Raw genomic sequence first — 17,327 nt, 5'->3', positions numbered from 1 at the left:
GTTCAGCAGTTCTCAGAATGTCGGGGTATAAATAGCTCCTTTCCCAGAGTATGCTCACCTGGTCGATGGCTCTAGATTCCTTTGGGAAAGAATCATCAATGCATCCATTTACTGTGGTGTTACAATGGTCCATCCTCATGGGGACTCAGCCTCTCCTTCAGTCAATATCTTATGGGTCTGAAAACTGCTACAGTTCTGTAAACTAGGCTAGGGATTGTGACATCTTATTGGGCTCTGTGCCCTCACCCTCCTAATTAATCATTCTTTATTGTTTTTTGCAGTTTACATTGAACAATACTCTTGTTGCCTCCCCAGCTACCTTGCCCTAGGGACATCATGCTCCATTAACCATCTTCATACTCTTGGTGTCCCATTGCCAATCCTACCACACTGTTCATTGTGATAATTGCACCCACTTGCTTCAAAGAATTAAATGCCATCATCTGGCTTCATTTTTCTGTGGCTTTCAGGGAGCCCAGTTCTATAAAGCCATTCCCATTCTTACAAAAGAATGGCCTCCAGAAAAAAATTGCATTGAGCTCTACACAACACTGGGGCACCCTCAGCAGTGCCTTCTTTATAGATTTAGTTAAATGTATTGTTCTGGCCTCTCCCACAGCAGATGGGCTTTCTGGCCTTACAGAGGATATTCACTCTAGCATGCCTACATCTATGAGCCTTTGATTCCTTGCTCAACCTTTTCTCACGGACTTCCAGAATTTCTACTTAAGTGAATGTAAGCCATCATTTCCCCAAAGTCTCTAAAGCCAGCCTAAGTCTAGCAATGAATTAGCACCCTCTTCAGTGGACCCTGCCAGTTTAAATCCCGTGTCAAGAGAGAGGGTTCCTGTATCAATAAACTCTTATTTTACTACATTCATATTATATATTTTATGCCACCTGATTTGGCTCACTCCCAAGAGTTCTCTTAGAAATTGCCAATATATGTTAGCATATAGTGTAACTAGAGACCCAGTGCACAAAATTTGTGCACTGGAGGGGGGAATCCCTCAGCCCGGCCTGCGCCCTCTTGCAGTCTGGGAGCCCTTGGAGGATGTCCAACTAAGATCTCGGGGAGCGGGCCTAAGCTGTCAGTCGGACATCCTCAGCACTGCCGTGGAGGCAAGAGAAGCTCCCACCACCACTGCTGCGCTCACCAGCTGTGAGCCCGGCTTCTGGCTGCGCTGCCCTCCCCCTATGGGAGCACACTGACCACCAGGGGGCAGCTCCTGCATTGAGCGTCTGCCCCCTGGTGGTCAGTGCACGTCATTGCGACTGGTCATTCTGCCATTCAGTTGATTTGCATATTAGCCTTTTATTATATAGGATGTCCCTTTTCTCCTCTAGGAAGCCCAGCAGTTCCCCAGCTAGATATCATTTCCCCTAGTTATTGGTCTGGCTGGCAAGTGTGGGGATGGAAGGGGTTGGTTACATCCTAAGGTGGGCATGTGTTTTTCTTTGCTAGGCCTCAGCATCATCTACAAGGTGAGAATACTAGTCTTTAAAAAGGAAGAATGAGTCCATTCTGCTTCTTTGGAGCCCTGCTTTCCATCTGAGAACCGGTAGTTTTTGAAGAATAGTAAGATAAATTCCTCTGAGACAAGTCATGGACCCAAAGTAGAATACAGGCACAGCATATTAAAAGTTGTTGCCTAATTCTTCTGGTCATCTCTGGGAAGAATATGAAACTATATTTTTGACCCTTTCAAGAAACTACAAGGAAGTTATTTCTGAGTCAGGATGCTTAAATTACTGTTTAGATACTTCACATAATTTTCTAGTTTTGTTTTCTTTTTATCATTCCTAGGATGTTTTGAAGACATCCTAAGTGTCTATCTGTTTATATGGACTCTTAGGACAATCACAAAACCTATTAAAAAATAGTTGTTACACCTTAGCCGATTTGGCTCAATGGATAGAGCATCTGCCTGCAGATGAAGGGTCCTGGGTTCATTTCCAGTCAGGGCACATGCATAGGTTGTGGGCTCGATCCCCAGTAGGGGGCATGCAGGAGGCAGCCGATCAATCGGCTCTCTCATCATTGATGTTTCTATCTCTCCTTCCCTCTCCCTTCCTCTCTGAAATCAATAAAAACATATTTTTAAAAAATAAATGTTTCTCAAACTTCAGCATTTAGAAAATCTATTTCCTAAAATATAATTACTCACACAACTTCCTCCTTTCCTAGCAGATATTTTATTGGGACATTTTTAAAATATGTTTTTATTGATTTTAGAGAGAGAGAGAGAAAGGACGAGGGAGAGAGACACAGAACAGTGATGAGAGAGAAACATCATCGATCGGCTGCCTCCTGCACGCTCCCTACTGGAGATCAAGCCTGAAACCCAGGCATGTGCCCTGAGCAGGCATTGAACCCATTCATGGGCCAATGCTGAGCCATACCAGCCAGGATATTGGAAGAGTTTTGTTTGAAGAGTGGGTGAAGAGAAGAGGAGGGGGTGGCAGGAAGGAAGTACATGCTTAGGTTGTACCAATATCGGTGAGTGTAAACTGGACTGTACCCAATGTAATTTATTTGGGGATTGAGGGGGGAGATCTGTGGCTGTTTGTAAATAAAGTTGAAGAAATATTTTGTGATGAGAAAAGCTCTGGATTCAGTACACCTTTGCTAAAGTCCTAGTTTCTCTATTTAATAGTTGGATCACCTTAGCCAAGTCACTTAACTTCTTTCCCCTTTGGTTTCCACATTTTAAAAGTGAGGATAATAATGCTATGAGATGTGCCAATCTCAAAAAAAAGCTGTCAAAATGTTAATTAATATTATGGACATGAATGTCTTTGTAAATTTTTCAAGTCCCATTTGGGTTGTGACAATGTTCCTGTTGTAATTACTATGGAATAGTTGTAAACGGAAGGCAAACTGTTTATTCCTGCAGTGTGAATTTGCCACTTTGTTTCCTTTAAAATTCCTAGGATTTTTATTTTTTAGTGTTTCAAACTAAATATGTATTGGTAAAAATAACTTGTAAACATTGTATGTTTAAATGAATGTTCATTTTTCATTTCCTACCATAACTTTTGGAAAAAAATATATATATATATATTTTTTACCCTGGGGGAAAAAAAACTGCAGGTCTTAACCACAGAGAAGTCAAACAGCCTTTTCTTAATTGCTCCAAAGGATATTCTTTGTATAAATTTGTAGATATGTCTGAGGATCAAAAGTAAATTTCTAAGTATGAAAAGTTCTATACAAGAAGATGACCCTTTATTTCAAAGTAAAATTTGAGTTTAAAAAGAAAAAAATCAGTGTCTTTTTTATATATGTGGAGGTAAACAGGTCTAACCTTTCTTTCCTTCCCTCATCTGTAATGATCTTCGTTCCTAAAGAAATCACATAAGATTTGTTGCTGATGAACATTATTTCGACCATATCCTGGCCTATTGCCACTTCTTTTGAGTCTGTTATTCCAAGGTGACATCAGATAATAAGCAGCATTCACGTATCCTATATAATAAAAGGGTAATATGCAAATTGACCCTAACAGCAGAACTACTAGGAATGACTGGTCACTATGACACACACTGACCACCAGGGGGCAGATGCTCAATGCAGGAGCTGCCCCCTGGTGGTCAGTGTGTTCCCACAGGGGGAGCTCTGCTCAACCACAAGCCAGGCTGACAGCTGCCAGTACAGCGGTGGTGGTGGGAGGCTCTCTCGCCTCCTCAGCAGTGCTAAGGATGTCCGACTGCAGCTTAGGCCTGCTCCCTGCTGGCAAGTGGCCATCCCCCAAGGGCTCCCGGGCTGCCAGAGGGATGTCTGACTGCCAACTTAGGCCCAATCCCTCAGGAAACGGGCCTAAGCCAGCAGGTGGTCATTACCCGAGGGGTCCCAGAGTACAAGAGGACACAGGCCGAGCTGAGGGACCCCCCCCAAGTGCACAAATTTTTGTGCATCGGGCCTCTAGTCCTTTCATAAGAAAGATTCTAGATAGTCCATCCTTGATTTTCTTTCCCAACCCTTAATATCTCCTGTTTCTTTCCTTCCAGAGATATGTTATTGTTATATGATGTACATAACATAATTAGATACAATAATAGAAAATTGTATCATTATAATTTCACGTGAAGTGAAGGTTTTATGGATTTTAGATTACTCTTTGACTCACGGTAGAAAGAAGTCCTTGAAGGTTATCATCCTGTTAAAGAAACAGCCCTTTAAAATGACTCTCCTTCATAACAACAAGCTTACAATCGGAAATAATTAAGTTCATAAAAACTATCTACATTGCTTGTATAGCATCCCATGTTTTTAATTTTTTCACCAGTATTAGGACCAATCTGTCCACAAGTTTTAAATTTGGGAATCATCCAGTTTATTCCAAAAATGTCAGGCAAACTGGAAGGGGAGAAAGAAAATAATGTTTATCAAGTTGAACTATTTCAGTTGGCTGTTCCCTTAATCAAAGCACTGGGATAACTGCCAAATCCATTCCCTTGGGTGGCATGCCACACACTCCTCGTAGAACCAACATACCAGGAGTGTTTATAAAGGTGAGCCCTCTGCTCAGCAAGGAACTGGGAATTCCAGTGGTTCTATACACCTTACCCTCAAATCCCATGGGGACTAGGACCCCTGATGGAATCCCCCATATTTTCAGATCAAAGGGTATATTAGATTTTCAGGGAGGTATGTGTGTTTCAGAGGGGGGAAAACAGCCCCCAAAAATCAATATTATGAAGCAATTTTATATTTGGAAAACCAAACAAAAAATGCTTATTTTGAAATTTGTTCTTTTTGTTCTTCATTTGGTTTTCTAAGGGGAAGATGGATTTCGAAACGTTGAATGATGTTCATACTTTTTCATCCTTTCTGCTCCTGTGAGAATTTGGCTGATTTTCATGCCAGAGCCAGGACCTGTACTGAAAGTCGATGTCAGCAAGACCACCAGCTTCCCAGGGTGCAAAGGAGAGAAATCCGGCCCCAGTCAGCTCCCTGGCCCAGGGCACAGAGGCCCCGTGTTTGTCCCACCCTTTTTTCCCTCGATCAGCTTTTCTGCAGAAACTGTAAACCCAATGCCCGGGGCCCCACGTGAAGCTGAAGCCGTGTGCCTAGGGAGTGAGCTGATGGAGCTCTAGATGAGAGTTTGGATATCAGGAGGTGGTCATTCCAGGACAAGCAGTTTTCTTCCTTCCCAGTCTCCTGAGAGAAAATTAGAAAGGAAGAGAGAGGGAGGAAACCAATTCACATTTATCAATATGAGCTTACTTAAGTGTTTTGCTAAGTAACCATAGTAAAATACATTGAAACCAGACTTCATTACTGCAACCGGAAAGAATTTGTCATGATTAATTGCTTCAGAGTCTTCAGCTCCTAAAATATAGCTCTGCTACTGAGAATGTACTAAGAGTTCTCAGAAAACCTGGGGACAAAGATAAAATCACATATGCTGGAAATATCAGGAAATATTAATGCATACATATAATCGTGTGATCTTGATTATTTCTTATGGAGAAATAAAGATGGAAGTCAGTTTACCACACAGAGGAATCAACAGGAATTGACAAAAAGGATGATGAATTGGATAGATTTCTATACCTAAGATTTACTGAATATTCCTACTTCTTCTCAATCAATGTTGAATCCAGAGGAGTAAAGTCTAAAGATTTTGTGGTCTCTATGTTCTCTAATAAAAAACAAACAGCCGAAACCAGTTTGGATCAGTGGATGGAGCGTCGGTCTGTGGACTGAAGGGTCCCAGGTTCGGTTCCGGTCAAGGGCATGTGCCTGGGTTGCAGGCACATCCCCAGTGGGAGATGTGCAGGAGGCAGCTGATGGATGTTTCTCTCTCATCGATGTTTCTAACTCTCTGTCTCTCTCCCTTCCTCTCTGTAGAAAATCAATAAAATATATTAAAAAAAAAAAAAGGTGACATAGGCAATTTCAACCTAGTATATAATTGTATATATATTTTTTAAAGCACCTATTGCACATAGATTAATCTTTTGAGAGTCCTGAGGATCCCCAGCCTCCAGAAGCACAGATCTGGTGTCAGATAAGAGTGGCCGAATCTCTTCTATGCACTCACCAGCATAGACTCTGATGTCAGAAACCAAAGCCTCCAGATTCCAGCCAGCATCCCCCATCACCCAGCAGATGCTGAAAGGACATGATTACTACATTAGGAATGCCTTTGATCGGCTTAGTGCTTTATTTACCTCTATAGACAGTCCCTGACTTACGATAGTCCCATTTACTTTTGACTACGGTGGTGCTAAAGCAATATACTTCAAATTTTGAATTTTGATCTTTCCTTGGGCTGGCGATATGAGGTACGATACTGCCTTGAGATGCTGGGCAGTAGCAGTGAGCCACAGTTCCCAGTCAGCCATGCCATTAAGAGGGTAAGCAACTGATACTCCATAGTGCATTGTGTGGCCCGCACTTTTGGGCTATTGTGTTTCATGTGATAAGTTCTATGGTGAAAAATAAGCAGAGAAGAGGGGAAAGTGTATTAGGGAGAGGTGGTCGCCATTTTAATCGTGGTGGCCAGGAAAGGCCTCACTGAGAAGGTGACATTGGACTAAAGACCTGAAGGAGGTGAGAGATATCTGGGGGAAGAATGTTACAGAAAGAGGGACTCAGCAAGTGCAGCCCTGAGGTTGGAGCTTGTTGGAGGGATGCCCAGGAGGCCCATCTGGCTGGAGCCCAGTTAGTGAAGGATGATCAGAGCAGATGAGGTGAAAGAGGTAAAGAGGTGGGGCCTGGAGGTGAGAGGCAACCCCGACCATCCCCAAATCCCGTTTCTGCAATACTTCATCTGTATATTTGTATTGTGTGTTTACCACCCCAAAGGAAACATTTCTGAATCAAGCTTCTATCCCTTTAAGAACCATGCTTATCTTCAAATTCATCTTAGTTTATAGAAACCATCCTAAGCAGCCATGTTCATGAAGAAAGGAATCCTTTCAGAAAGACCTCAGAGAATATATGAAAAGGTTCTTTGAAAGTCATCACATTTTGCAACTGACTTTCAATGTACTGTTGCCAGCTGCAGTGATCTGTTTAAGTAGATTCAATGGCTTTTATAAAATTTTTATTTAATAGTTGACTTTTTCCTACTATTCTCAAGTAACCTAAACTTTCTGAGCTTCCTGGTGTTCCCTTTATGAGGAAACTGACAGCATGAGAAGAAGCATTCTTTTCCCCTGGTAATGTTCCCAGCAGATGTCGGCCCATCTGAGGTTCTGTGGTTAAAGGGCATAAATTTAAGAACGACTCAAGAAAACAGACATCCAAAACATCACCTCATGAGTGGTAGTGCTGTGTTAAATACTATGGTTTGGGGTTTGGGAGTAGAAAGAAGTACTTTTACTAAAGTAACTGCCTAGCTAACTCTACTCGAGGGCGAGGGAGGGGTGGTCACATTCCCCAACTCAAAGAATTCTGGTCATAAACTCAATCCAATCTGCCCTTCTGCTGCCTCTGAAACCAGAATCAAATCCTTAACTCCTCCCACGCTGTTCTTAGTTCACATTGACTTTTATCAAATACTTATTACATGTCAGCACTACGGACACAATGAGATTTAATCCTCACAGTAACCACTTGAAGTGGGTACTATTTTTATTCTCCTTTTACCAAGGCAGAGACGGGGGCTTAGAAATTCTGCTGAAACAATTATCTGCTAAGTGGTAACTCAGGCCCAGAGCTGTGAATCTTTATTATTAGACTAAAATGCGTCTTCCAGACACACTCCTTCCAAGCAGTGTAGGTCCATGGGCTCTTGAGTTTAATCTAAAGTATTCTAATGGAAAGGAAAATCCTGGGTAGGAAATGAGTTAGTGGCACCTAGAAGCTCTAACCACTAACAACAAAAGGATCCCTCTGGCAGAACATGTTGGCAATTGCCAGGTGGCAGGTAGTTTGGGAGAATGGGTGAAAAAGGTGAAGGGATTAAGAAGTATAAATTGGTAATTACATAATAGGCACAGGGATGTAAAATACAGCATAAGGAATGTAGTTAATCTTATATAATAAAGAGGTAATATGCAAATTGACCATCATGCCCTGGCACAAGATGGCCACCCCCATGTGGTCAAAGATGGCCACCACAAGATGGCTGGCAGGGAAGGGCAGTTGTAAGCAACCAGGCCAGTAGGGGAGGGCATTTAGGAGTGACCAGGATGGCAGGGGAGGGCAGTTGTGGGTGACCAAGCCAGCAGGGAAAGGCAGTTAGGGATGACCAGGCCAGCAGGGGAGGTCAGTTGGAGGTGATCGGACCAACGGGGGAGCAGTTAGGTGTCAGTCAGGCTGGCAGGGGAGTGGTTAGGGGGTGATCAGGCTGGCAGGCAGAAGCAGTTAGGGGCAATCAGGCAGGCAGGCAGGTGAGCAGTTGGGAGCCAGCAGTCCTGGATTGTGAGAGGGATGTCCGACTGCTGGTTTAGGCCCGATCCCACAAGAATTGGACCTAAACCAGCAGTTGGACATCCACCGAGGGGTCCCAGAGTGGAGAGGGTGCAGGCTGGGCTGAGGAACAACCCCTCCAGTGCACAAATTTCATGTACGGGGCCTCTCATAATTTCATAATAATTATATATAGGTGAGATGGGTGCTAAACTTATTGAGGTGATCACTTTGTAAGTTGTATAAATGTCTAATGACTGGGTAGTACACCTGAAACCAATATAATATTATAAATCAACTGTAACTGAAAAATAAAAATTTTTTAAAAAAGAACCTTCTGGCAGGAGAGACAGTATCAGGTGTGAGATCAGCTATTCTGGCTGGTTCGTGCACAGCCATAGCCTTGGCCTCAGCCGGGAAGAAGAGCTGGAGGGCAGCCGCACATGCACTGAGGAAAGAATCCAGTCTTTTTCTGTCCTTTTTCATTTTTATCTTTATAGATTTCTGGGCTTGGAAATCTGCCAGCAAAGCCTGAAACAGCCTTAGGAGACCTGTTGGCAACTCCCTGAGGGGTTGTTAGCCAAAAGCGTTAATCCTTGCCTCATCTTGAGACTTGTCTGCTGGGAGTAACTCAAAGGTATTCTTTCAGCCAAGATCATTAGTTGAGCAAGGGAGTCATTGTGGCTTAAGCATTCACCTTTGATTACTAGGTCGAGATAAGGACTGTTCTCTCCTTTTTTCCCCCTCTTGAGACCTGAGATAGTGAAGCACTTTTGACCTTGTGCATAGTGATCCTCTTTCCCACTGAGAATAACATGGGGAGAAAGAGGTGAGAGGCGGCAAGCAGCTAAATGTCCATTGCACCACTTCTCAGCATTCATGTTTACAGCATCAGCCTTCACTTAGCCCACAGGCAGGTGGTTCTCACCAGCAGTCAGGAAGACCCATGGCATTTCTAAGGCCAGCCTTGGCCCTGAAGGGGTTCAGCCATGCCAACCCCAAATATTGGTTATTTGAAGCTAAAGGCACTGGAGAAATAGGAGATGCAGGAAGGGCTCTCTGACCTCTCCCTTTATACCTAAAAGCAGACCATAAAACCTCCCATGAGAAGGTGCTCTCCCCGCACCAGGGAGAGAACATTCTTATCACCAGAGACTTGTGTACAAACAAACCTATTAAAACAACCCCTAACTGCCACTAGTTTCCCCCAAGTATTGTCTCCTCACTGTCTCACAGTTTACTGCCCCCAGCCCAACCTCCTTTGTCTTATTATCTCCTCCCAACTTACCATTTTTTGTTTAAAAAGATATATAAGCTGTGGGGCTTCTTCTGCTCATCTGTTTTCCTTTTGAAGACTCCCATGTATGCATAAAAATATCAAATAAAATGTGGATGCTTTTCTCCTGTTAATCTGTCTTTTGTCAGTTTAATTCCTAGGCTCAGCCACAGAACCTAAGAGGTGAAAGGAAGTTTATCTTTCCTTCAAGCCCTCTCGGAATGCATGGAAACTGTTTTTTTTTTTTCCAAATAACTGATGACATAAACTAGCTAAAGTGATGACAAGTCCCTTCAAAATATTTTTCTCCCTTTTTGTCCTTATGCATTCTATTCATTGTTGGGAGCCAGTCCATCCTTGCTGCTTGACACAGTCACTGCAGGGAAGAAACATCTGCACAGCATATGTTTCAAGGGACCTGGCGTATATGGCATACTGTTCTTAATATGTTTGTTCACCTTCTTGGTGCTATGTGTTTTAACCAAGGTCACCTCTCTGAGAAAGGATGTTTCCCCAGGTAGGAATTTTCCCCTGAAGTTAGGGAGGGAATAAAACCCCTTAACTAAGTGCCAGGCGGGTAGTTAATCACTTTAACTATGAACAATCACGCTTAAGCTACATAATCTTTACTCCCTGGAATGGAGATAAGAAATGCCCTAACCTTTGGAATAGAGATTGATAGAATTGGAATCAACTGGTATAAATACAGATGTAACAAGACAACAGGACACAGAACCTAGACACAGAATCTATAGACAGAACCTGGCGAGAGAACATGGCAAAAGATCCTAGACAGAACCTGGCTACAGAAATTGGCTGGAGAACCTACACATAACATGGCAGGAGAACCTGGACAGAACCTGGCGACCAAACTTGGCTGGAGAACCTACAGAACCTGGCAATAGAACCAGGCAAGAGAACCCAGCCATGCTGATCAACTGAACGCTGCCTCTGAGTCTTTCCTTCTTCGCTGACTCCGTCCACACCTTTGGAGACCCCAGACCTGCTGGGGTTGGGCCCCAGCAATTCATGATCATTGAAGAAAATTTAGACATACAGATAAACAAAAAGAAAATAGGTAAAATTAAAACCACTCAAAATACCACTACTCTCCCCCTGGCAATGAGCAAGGAGACACCTGATTGGTAGTGTTGCTCTTATATCAGTCAGGGACAAAGCAGATGTACAGTCCTTAGTTCATCCTAGCTTGATGCCTGTGTCAGTGGCCAAAGCTGTTTCATGCCTGAGGCACATAAAAAGAGAAAAAAAATACCACTACTCAGAGATAATTGCTATTAATAATTTCGTACAGATTCTTCCAAGGTTTTTCTATTCAAAGACAAACATATAAAAGTTTCATTTTTTTTTTTTAAAAAAAAAAGGGGGGGAGGATCAAATTCTACACACAGTATTGTAACTTGCTTCTTGCTTAACAATAAGCCATGAATAATTTTTTATGTAAAAATTTCTCTTACCGCCCTAGAGATTGAAATGTATTAGCACCCCATCATTTATTAATCAGTTTAGTATTGTTGACCATATAGGTAGTACCTTTTCACCATCGCACTTAGCAACAACATTATGAAATCATACAACATGTTTAAGCACTTGCCATTTTTACCTCAAAATAAATTGCCAAAGCTGAAGCCAGCAGTTTATTAAGGTTTCTGAGACAGCACCGTCTTCCAGAAAGATTATCCCACACTGACTTCATAAGCAATGTTTGCAAGTATCATAAAGCCTTCCGCATAGCAAACCAAGGAGCCCCAAAATAACCCCAGGAGAGGGAAGAGGCCCCCTCACAGCTTTGTCACCCCCCAGCTCTCACACATCACTAAAATAATGTAAACGATTGTCACTCAGTTGTCCCCATCCCAAACGTGTAACATGAGACAGGAGCAGAGTGAGATGATTATCCCAGAACAATGCAGAGTCCCAGGGGCCTTGCAGGGAGAAAACAGAGCCAGCATTTGGTGTAAAACTCGTCTGCAGTAGCTGACGAAAGCTCAGAGGTACAGAGTTTCCTTACTAATCCAATAGGTAGACAGCACTTATTGTGCACCAGGCACTCTAAGTGCTTTATAAATCTCAAAGTATTTAATTCTCACACTAACCCTACAAAAAGGCAGATACCACTTTTATTCTTATTTTACATATGGAGAGTAAGTAACTTGGAATTAGTTCTAGAGCTTGCGCATCTAACCCTGTTGCCTATCAGGGAATATCTCTGATCCAGCTTTGAACACTCCCAACTGCTCCCACATATGTAGGATAGTAAACACTCCATTTTCCAATCAAGCAGGAAGCACCATTCAACTGGTATTGTCACAGGAAAAAAAGAACAAAAACTGAACTTTATGCACAAAAAGTCATACTTAAGATAATTTAAATGACTTTAGATAACAATATGTTCCCTGTACCTGGTTTAGCCCAGGTTTCATTTGCCATTTATTAATTTTAACTATTTCTTTTCTTGGGCACATTCAACTTTTCCTTTAGTAAATTGGATCATTTAAGGCCTTCTACTTTCTTCCTTTTTTTAATACACATACCCATACACTATAATATTTCATAGATTTTGAATGCAACCATCTGGTGAACTCACCTTCCAGAACTCAAGACCACCTGACCAATTGATTGATTGACTAGCTCACCTCCAGTCAGCTTCCTCTTCCATACAACACAGCACTGATCCTTAAATTTCACCACATCTCATACTCGTTGGCTTCTTTCCTCTCTGCAGTTGACAGAGAAAGTTAAGGCCATCTTATATTCGTTTATTCATGTGTTCAATCATATGGGTGAATTTACCCTAGCACCTTCTACCAAATTACATAAATACCCTTAGTCTCTCACAACATATATACACACACACATGCACACACACACACAAGCATGTATGCATGCATGTACACACCTACACCCTGCAATCTTGCATTCCCGTTGGCTTCTATAGTATACAGCTGATATCTCAAATTTTCTCTAATTTATTAAAATATTATGTTAAGATGTCTCCAGCATACACAGGGCCCCATATACTAACCACCTAGCTTTGATGAATCATAATAGTTTACCTCAATTTTTCCCTCTTATTAGAGGAATAAACATTATGAGTACCTTAGAAGCTCTTGGATACCTCTCTTTAACCCTTTTTCTTTCTCTCCCTCACTGAAGGTAGCCATTGACATGACTATGTCATATATGGTTTACATTTTTTATTGTTTTTACATGTATGAACTATTTAATCCTTTGTACTTTTAAAAATTTTCTTTAAATGGAACACTGGAATGTCATTCTCAGACTTTCCTTGTTATTTGAACATTGCTTTTCAGTTTTACTCATGATGATATTGTGGCAGACAGTCAGATAGGCATGAGCAGAGCAAGGACGATGATGGGCCAGGTGCAGAAGGTCACCAGGGCAAGAAAGCCCGGGTGCCTAGCCTTGGGCAAAACTGGAAAAACAAGCACCTTGTCCCCAGGATAACCTTTTCTCCTGAAGCATACTGCTGGTCATATGGCTCTCAGACCCTCCCCTGACCACTCCTTCTCTGGCATGTCGCTAGTCATATGGATCAGACCCCCTTAGAAGGGGAACAAACAAGGAGTCTGGAGAATAGCCCTGAAGCATTAAGCCCCCAGGACAATGAGGTTCTGACCTGCATCAAATATATCTAGGCATCAGTTGTGTTTCAGCTTCAGGCACAGAAAAGCAGAAAAACCAGACAAGGGACATCTTGGCTGATGTCAGGAGCAGCTGCATTGACAAATGGCCCTGGCCCTGTGCCAACCAATCAGTAGAGACCACAGTCCTGAAAGGACACACCTGGAAAGCTGATGAATATTCTGTGGGATTCTCCCCTGAGACCTACAGGTAACACACTGAGGACAAGAACTCATTGTGGCTCTCTATGGAGCACCCCTGTGCCTTTCCCCACCCCATTTCCCCAGGCATGTTTTCTTTCTAGTAAGCTCCTAGGGCTCTTCTTCTGCCTCTGTAACTTGTTTCCTGAACCAATTTCTTCTATGGCTCACCTCTACCCTTGTGACTTTCTAAATATATTTTATCTTATAGTTTGAATCTCATCTCTGAATTCTTTTTTAGCCAAAATTCAAGTACTGAGGTTGCTAAACCAAGGTCTCTGGACATCTAACACTGGTGCCATTTCACCACCAACAATACATGCAGTCATAATTGTAACTGCATTTGGTAGTATGCCATGGTATGTACATGCTATAATTTGTTTATACAGTTACCTTTTTATGTAGGTTATTTCTAATTTTTTTTTTTAATTCCAGGATTGTATGTCCTGCTCCGTCACAGAAACTAAGCCTCTCATCCCAGAATGGTAAACTCCCCAGGGCTACAATAGCACAAGCTCATACACTCAACACTCAGGTGTTGAGCTCCCTCTCAATGTGTAGACCATGAGACTGTCTCTCACTTTTTGCAATTTAACACATTTAAAGCATGTTTTATTATCTTTTATCCAGTACCTGAGACCTGGTGCATGAAATTCTTGCACTGGAGAGAGGGGCAGCTCAGCCCGGCCTGTGCCCTTTCACAGTCTGGGAGCCCTCACGGGATGTCCAACTAACGGCCAGCAGACGGACATCCTAAGTGCTGATGAGAGAGAATCATTGATCAGCTGCCTCCTGCACTTGTCAGCCATGAGCCCGGCTTCTGGCTGAGCAGTGCTCCCCCTGTGGGAGCACACTGACCACCAGGGGGCAGCTCCTGTGTTGAGTGTCTGCCCCCTAGTGGTCAGTTTGTATCATAGTGACTGTTTGTTCTGCTGTTCGGTCAATTTGCATATTAGCCTTTTATTATATAGGATATTTAGGTGTTACTTAGCAAGGATGTTTTCAGGTTAGCTGGTCCTTCTTATCATCTGAAATGGGAAGTCACTACCTTTCTTTCTCAACTTCCCTTTTCTTTGGTGGCATCACATTCTATCGCTTCTCTTCCTCTTTGCTCCTCTTCCGTTCTTTGCCCTTTAAATATCAGAGTTATCATAGGTCTGTCTTGTCTCCTTTCTTACCCTAATGTACACTTCCTGTGTGGTCATTATCAGACAACAATGTGCCAATGACTCAGAAATCAGCAACCCAGAATTCTGTACCCAGAATTTTGACTTTCAGATCTGTAATTCCAATGACATGCTGTATATGTTAATCTGAATGGGCCACTGACATTTTAAATTCAGCATTTCCAAACCTAATTCCTTCCTTTCCTCAAATCTGCTTTTTCTTTTGTGTCTCTGAGAGGCAGGCAGTTGATCCACTCCACACAGAAACTTAAAGTCACTCTCAACTCCTCCCTTTCTATCAGCCTCCACATCCTGTTATCCCTCCAGAGTAATCAACTATTACATTGCTTCTCTTCTGCTCAGTCCTCCACTCTCCTTCCTTTGCAGGCCTGTGTCATCTGTTTTTAAGCAATAGCCCAGAGAGAAAAAGAGATGACAAAACCCTGAAAAGTTAGTTCCCCCAAATGGGTGAAAATACCAAGGATATGCATTCAGGTAGGAAACACGAATATGTAAAATACACATTCTATTCTTTAATTCCTACTCTTGCTCTTGATTTCTCTTCTTTGGCACCCACTTTCCAGGACATCCGCTTAAACATCCTGGAATAGTGAATCATCATGCGTAAGGAAACCCAAGAGTATTGGTTTCTTGGAAATCTAGCAGGTGACTCATATTTCATATACTTTGCCTTTAACAATTTCATTTGGGACAACATTTTCACTTTCTCCAAAAATATAATGTCTGTTAAGAAATCTAAACATGATAAACTAGTACATGGCTTATTAAATTTGGAAAGTGTTACATACTTTTTGTAGCCTATTTTCACTTCAGCATACACTCATCTACATTCATTTCTGAAACCATAATTATTATCAATAATTGTATTAATTATGGGAATGCTAAGTATTTTTAACAAATATATCAAAAATACATAATGACCAAACACAACAATTTTATTTGGGATGGCTCAGCATTTTTTCCAATGATCCTAATACTTTCATATTTGAAAACAGGCCAAGTGTGAGAATGTGTTCTACTGTATTCCAATCAATGAACACAGAACTCTTAGTACATTAGATATTCCTGAATTTTTTCCTCAGTAGACTAAGAGGTTGGCTTTGGTCTGGATTTCTTTACATTCCTGAAATATCCTTATGAAATTCTTCAACTTAAGCCAGTGTCTGGCGAGTGCTGTAACATAAGTGACAATGGAGCTTACCTATGTAATTTGTCATTAGCCGTGGATAAATACGAGGACTGCTCTCTGGAGAACTCCCAAAGACAATATAGCCAAATATTTCCACACGTGTAAAATATCACTTACCTCATAGTGTAAAAAGAGGTTTAATGAAATGGCATATGTAGAGCACCTAGCAAGTACTTGGATACAGGAGATAGATAAATCAACATGCTGACTATATGCTTATACAGGCAGCACTAGAAGGCTATGTACCCAGATATTAGCAGTGATTTTTCTCTGCTTGGTAGTACTTTGAGTGTTATTCCTTTTGCCTATCTGCATTTTCTGTTTATAGTGAACATTTATAGCTTTATAACAAGAAAAATTAGGAAGTGGTTTATAATTTTAAAGATAGTATTTTAAATTCAGGGCAAGTATGTATTAACTCATCTCTCTTTACACCCCAAATTTCCCTGTTAACTGAATAGTCCAAATTACCCATGTGAAGAATGGGTCCTATTTTTCCATTAGGAGTTTACCGTGTGTTTAAATTTTTGCTAGTGACATCCAGATATCACCCTAAAGCATAGATGAGAGAAAATGCTTTCCGCCTAAGTAAGTAATCATCTTTTTGCTTCAACATTGTAATTTGGAGGGAAAATACTAATGGCAAATAACACGATCATCGGAACGGCATTTTCCTTAAGAGTTGGATCGCCACCCGAAAGTCTAGGTAACCCAGATGTGCCTGAAATTCCACGGTGGCTTCTGCTCCACCCTGTGCCTACGCTGAGCCAAACTCAGCTTTTGCCACATCCCCAAAGTCTAACACTACACTGTATTCTTGAGTAATAACCAATTTTACCAAAGACTTCTAGAAGAAATGAGGAAAAGAAATTATATCACATATAACCTAGAAAAACTTAATAAAAACGAATCTTCCCAGTTTGCCCCACAGTTTATTCTCTTGCCTGCCAATCAAAAAATGTTTTCTTATATTCTTAACTTACAAATCCAGTCTTTGGCTTAAATTCTTCAGTTACCAAAAAGATACCCAGCCAGGTCACCAACAATACTCCTCACAAACAACAGCCATCACCAACACAATAAAAAACTGATCAATAACCAGTGTTAGTCAAGTCTGGCCTGTGAGTGTTTATGCTTCATCTCAAGCCACTTATCAAAAGATTCACCATACAAACAGCTATATGGATGCTGGTGGTGGTGGTGGTGGTGGTGAAATTCTTCAGCTAAGAGAATATTATTCTCACCAGATAGATAAATATACAGTGTAGTCCTATATCCTTAAACACATATGGATAAATATAAAATGTTGTGACATGGCTTTCAATTCTGCTCTCAACCTGCCTTTGCCCTGAGCTTTGGCTTCTGATGAAAATGAGCTGGGCAGCTGTGGAGCCCCCCGTGACAGGACTGGAGCTCCTTGACGTAGAGTGCAAGAATCTCTCTT

The 17,327-nt window shown here is 41.7% G+C and overlaps 1 protein-coding gene across 1 annotated transcript in view; it reads right to left on the bottom strand.

Annotated features, from left to right (window-relative positions):
• Window positions 1-9,249, bottom strand: part of ENPP1 (ectonucleotide pyrophosphatase/phosphodiesterase 1) — a 77,524-nt gene extending 68,275 nt beyond the window's left edge. The window contains exons 1-2 of the mRNA XM_006778481.2: window positions 9,066-9,249; window positions 7,085-7,209 (exon numbers count right to left, since the gene is read on the bottom strand). Coding sequence (XP_006778544.2) covers window positions 7,085-7,209; window positions 9,066-9,249 — 309 coding nt within the window. The remainder of the gene's footprint in view (window positions 1-7,084; window positions 7,210-9,065) is intronic.
• Between the last annotated feature and the right edge of the window lie 8,078 nt (window positions 9,250-17,327).

The sequence above is a fragment of the Myotis davidii genome, unplaced genomic scaffold (genome assembly GCF_000327345.1).
Source record: "Myotis davidii unplaced genomic scaffold, ASM32734v1 scaffold147, whole genome shotgun sequence".
Classification (NCBI taxonomy): Eukaryota; Metazoa; Chordata; class Mammalia; order Chiroptera; family Vespertilionidae; genus Myotis; species Myotis davidii.
This window is presented reverse-complemented; position numbering and strand designations above follow the sequence as displayed.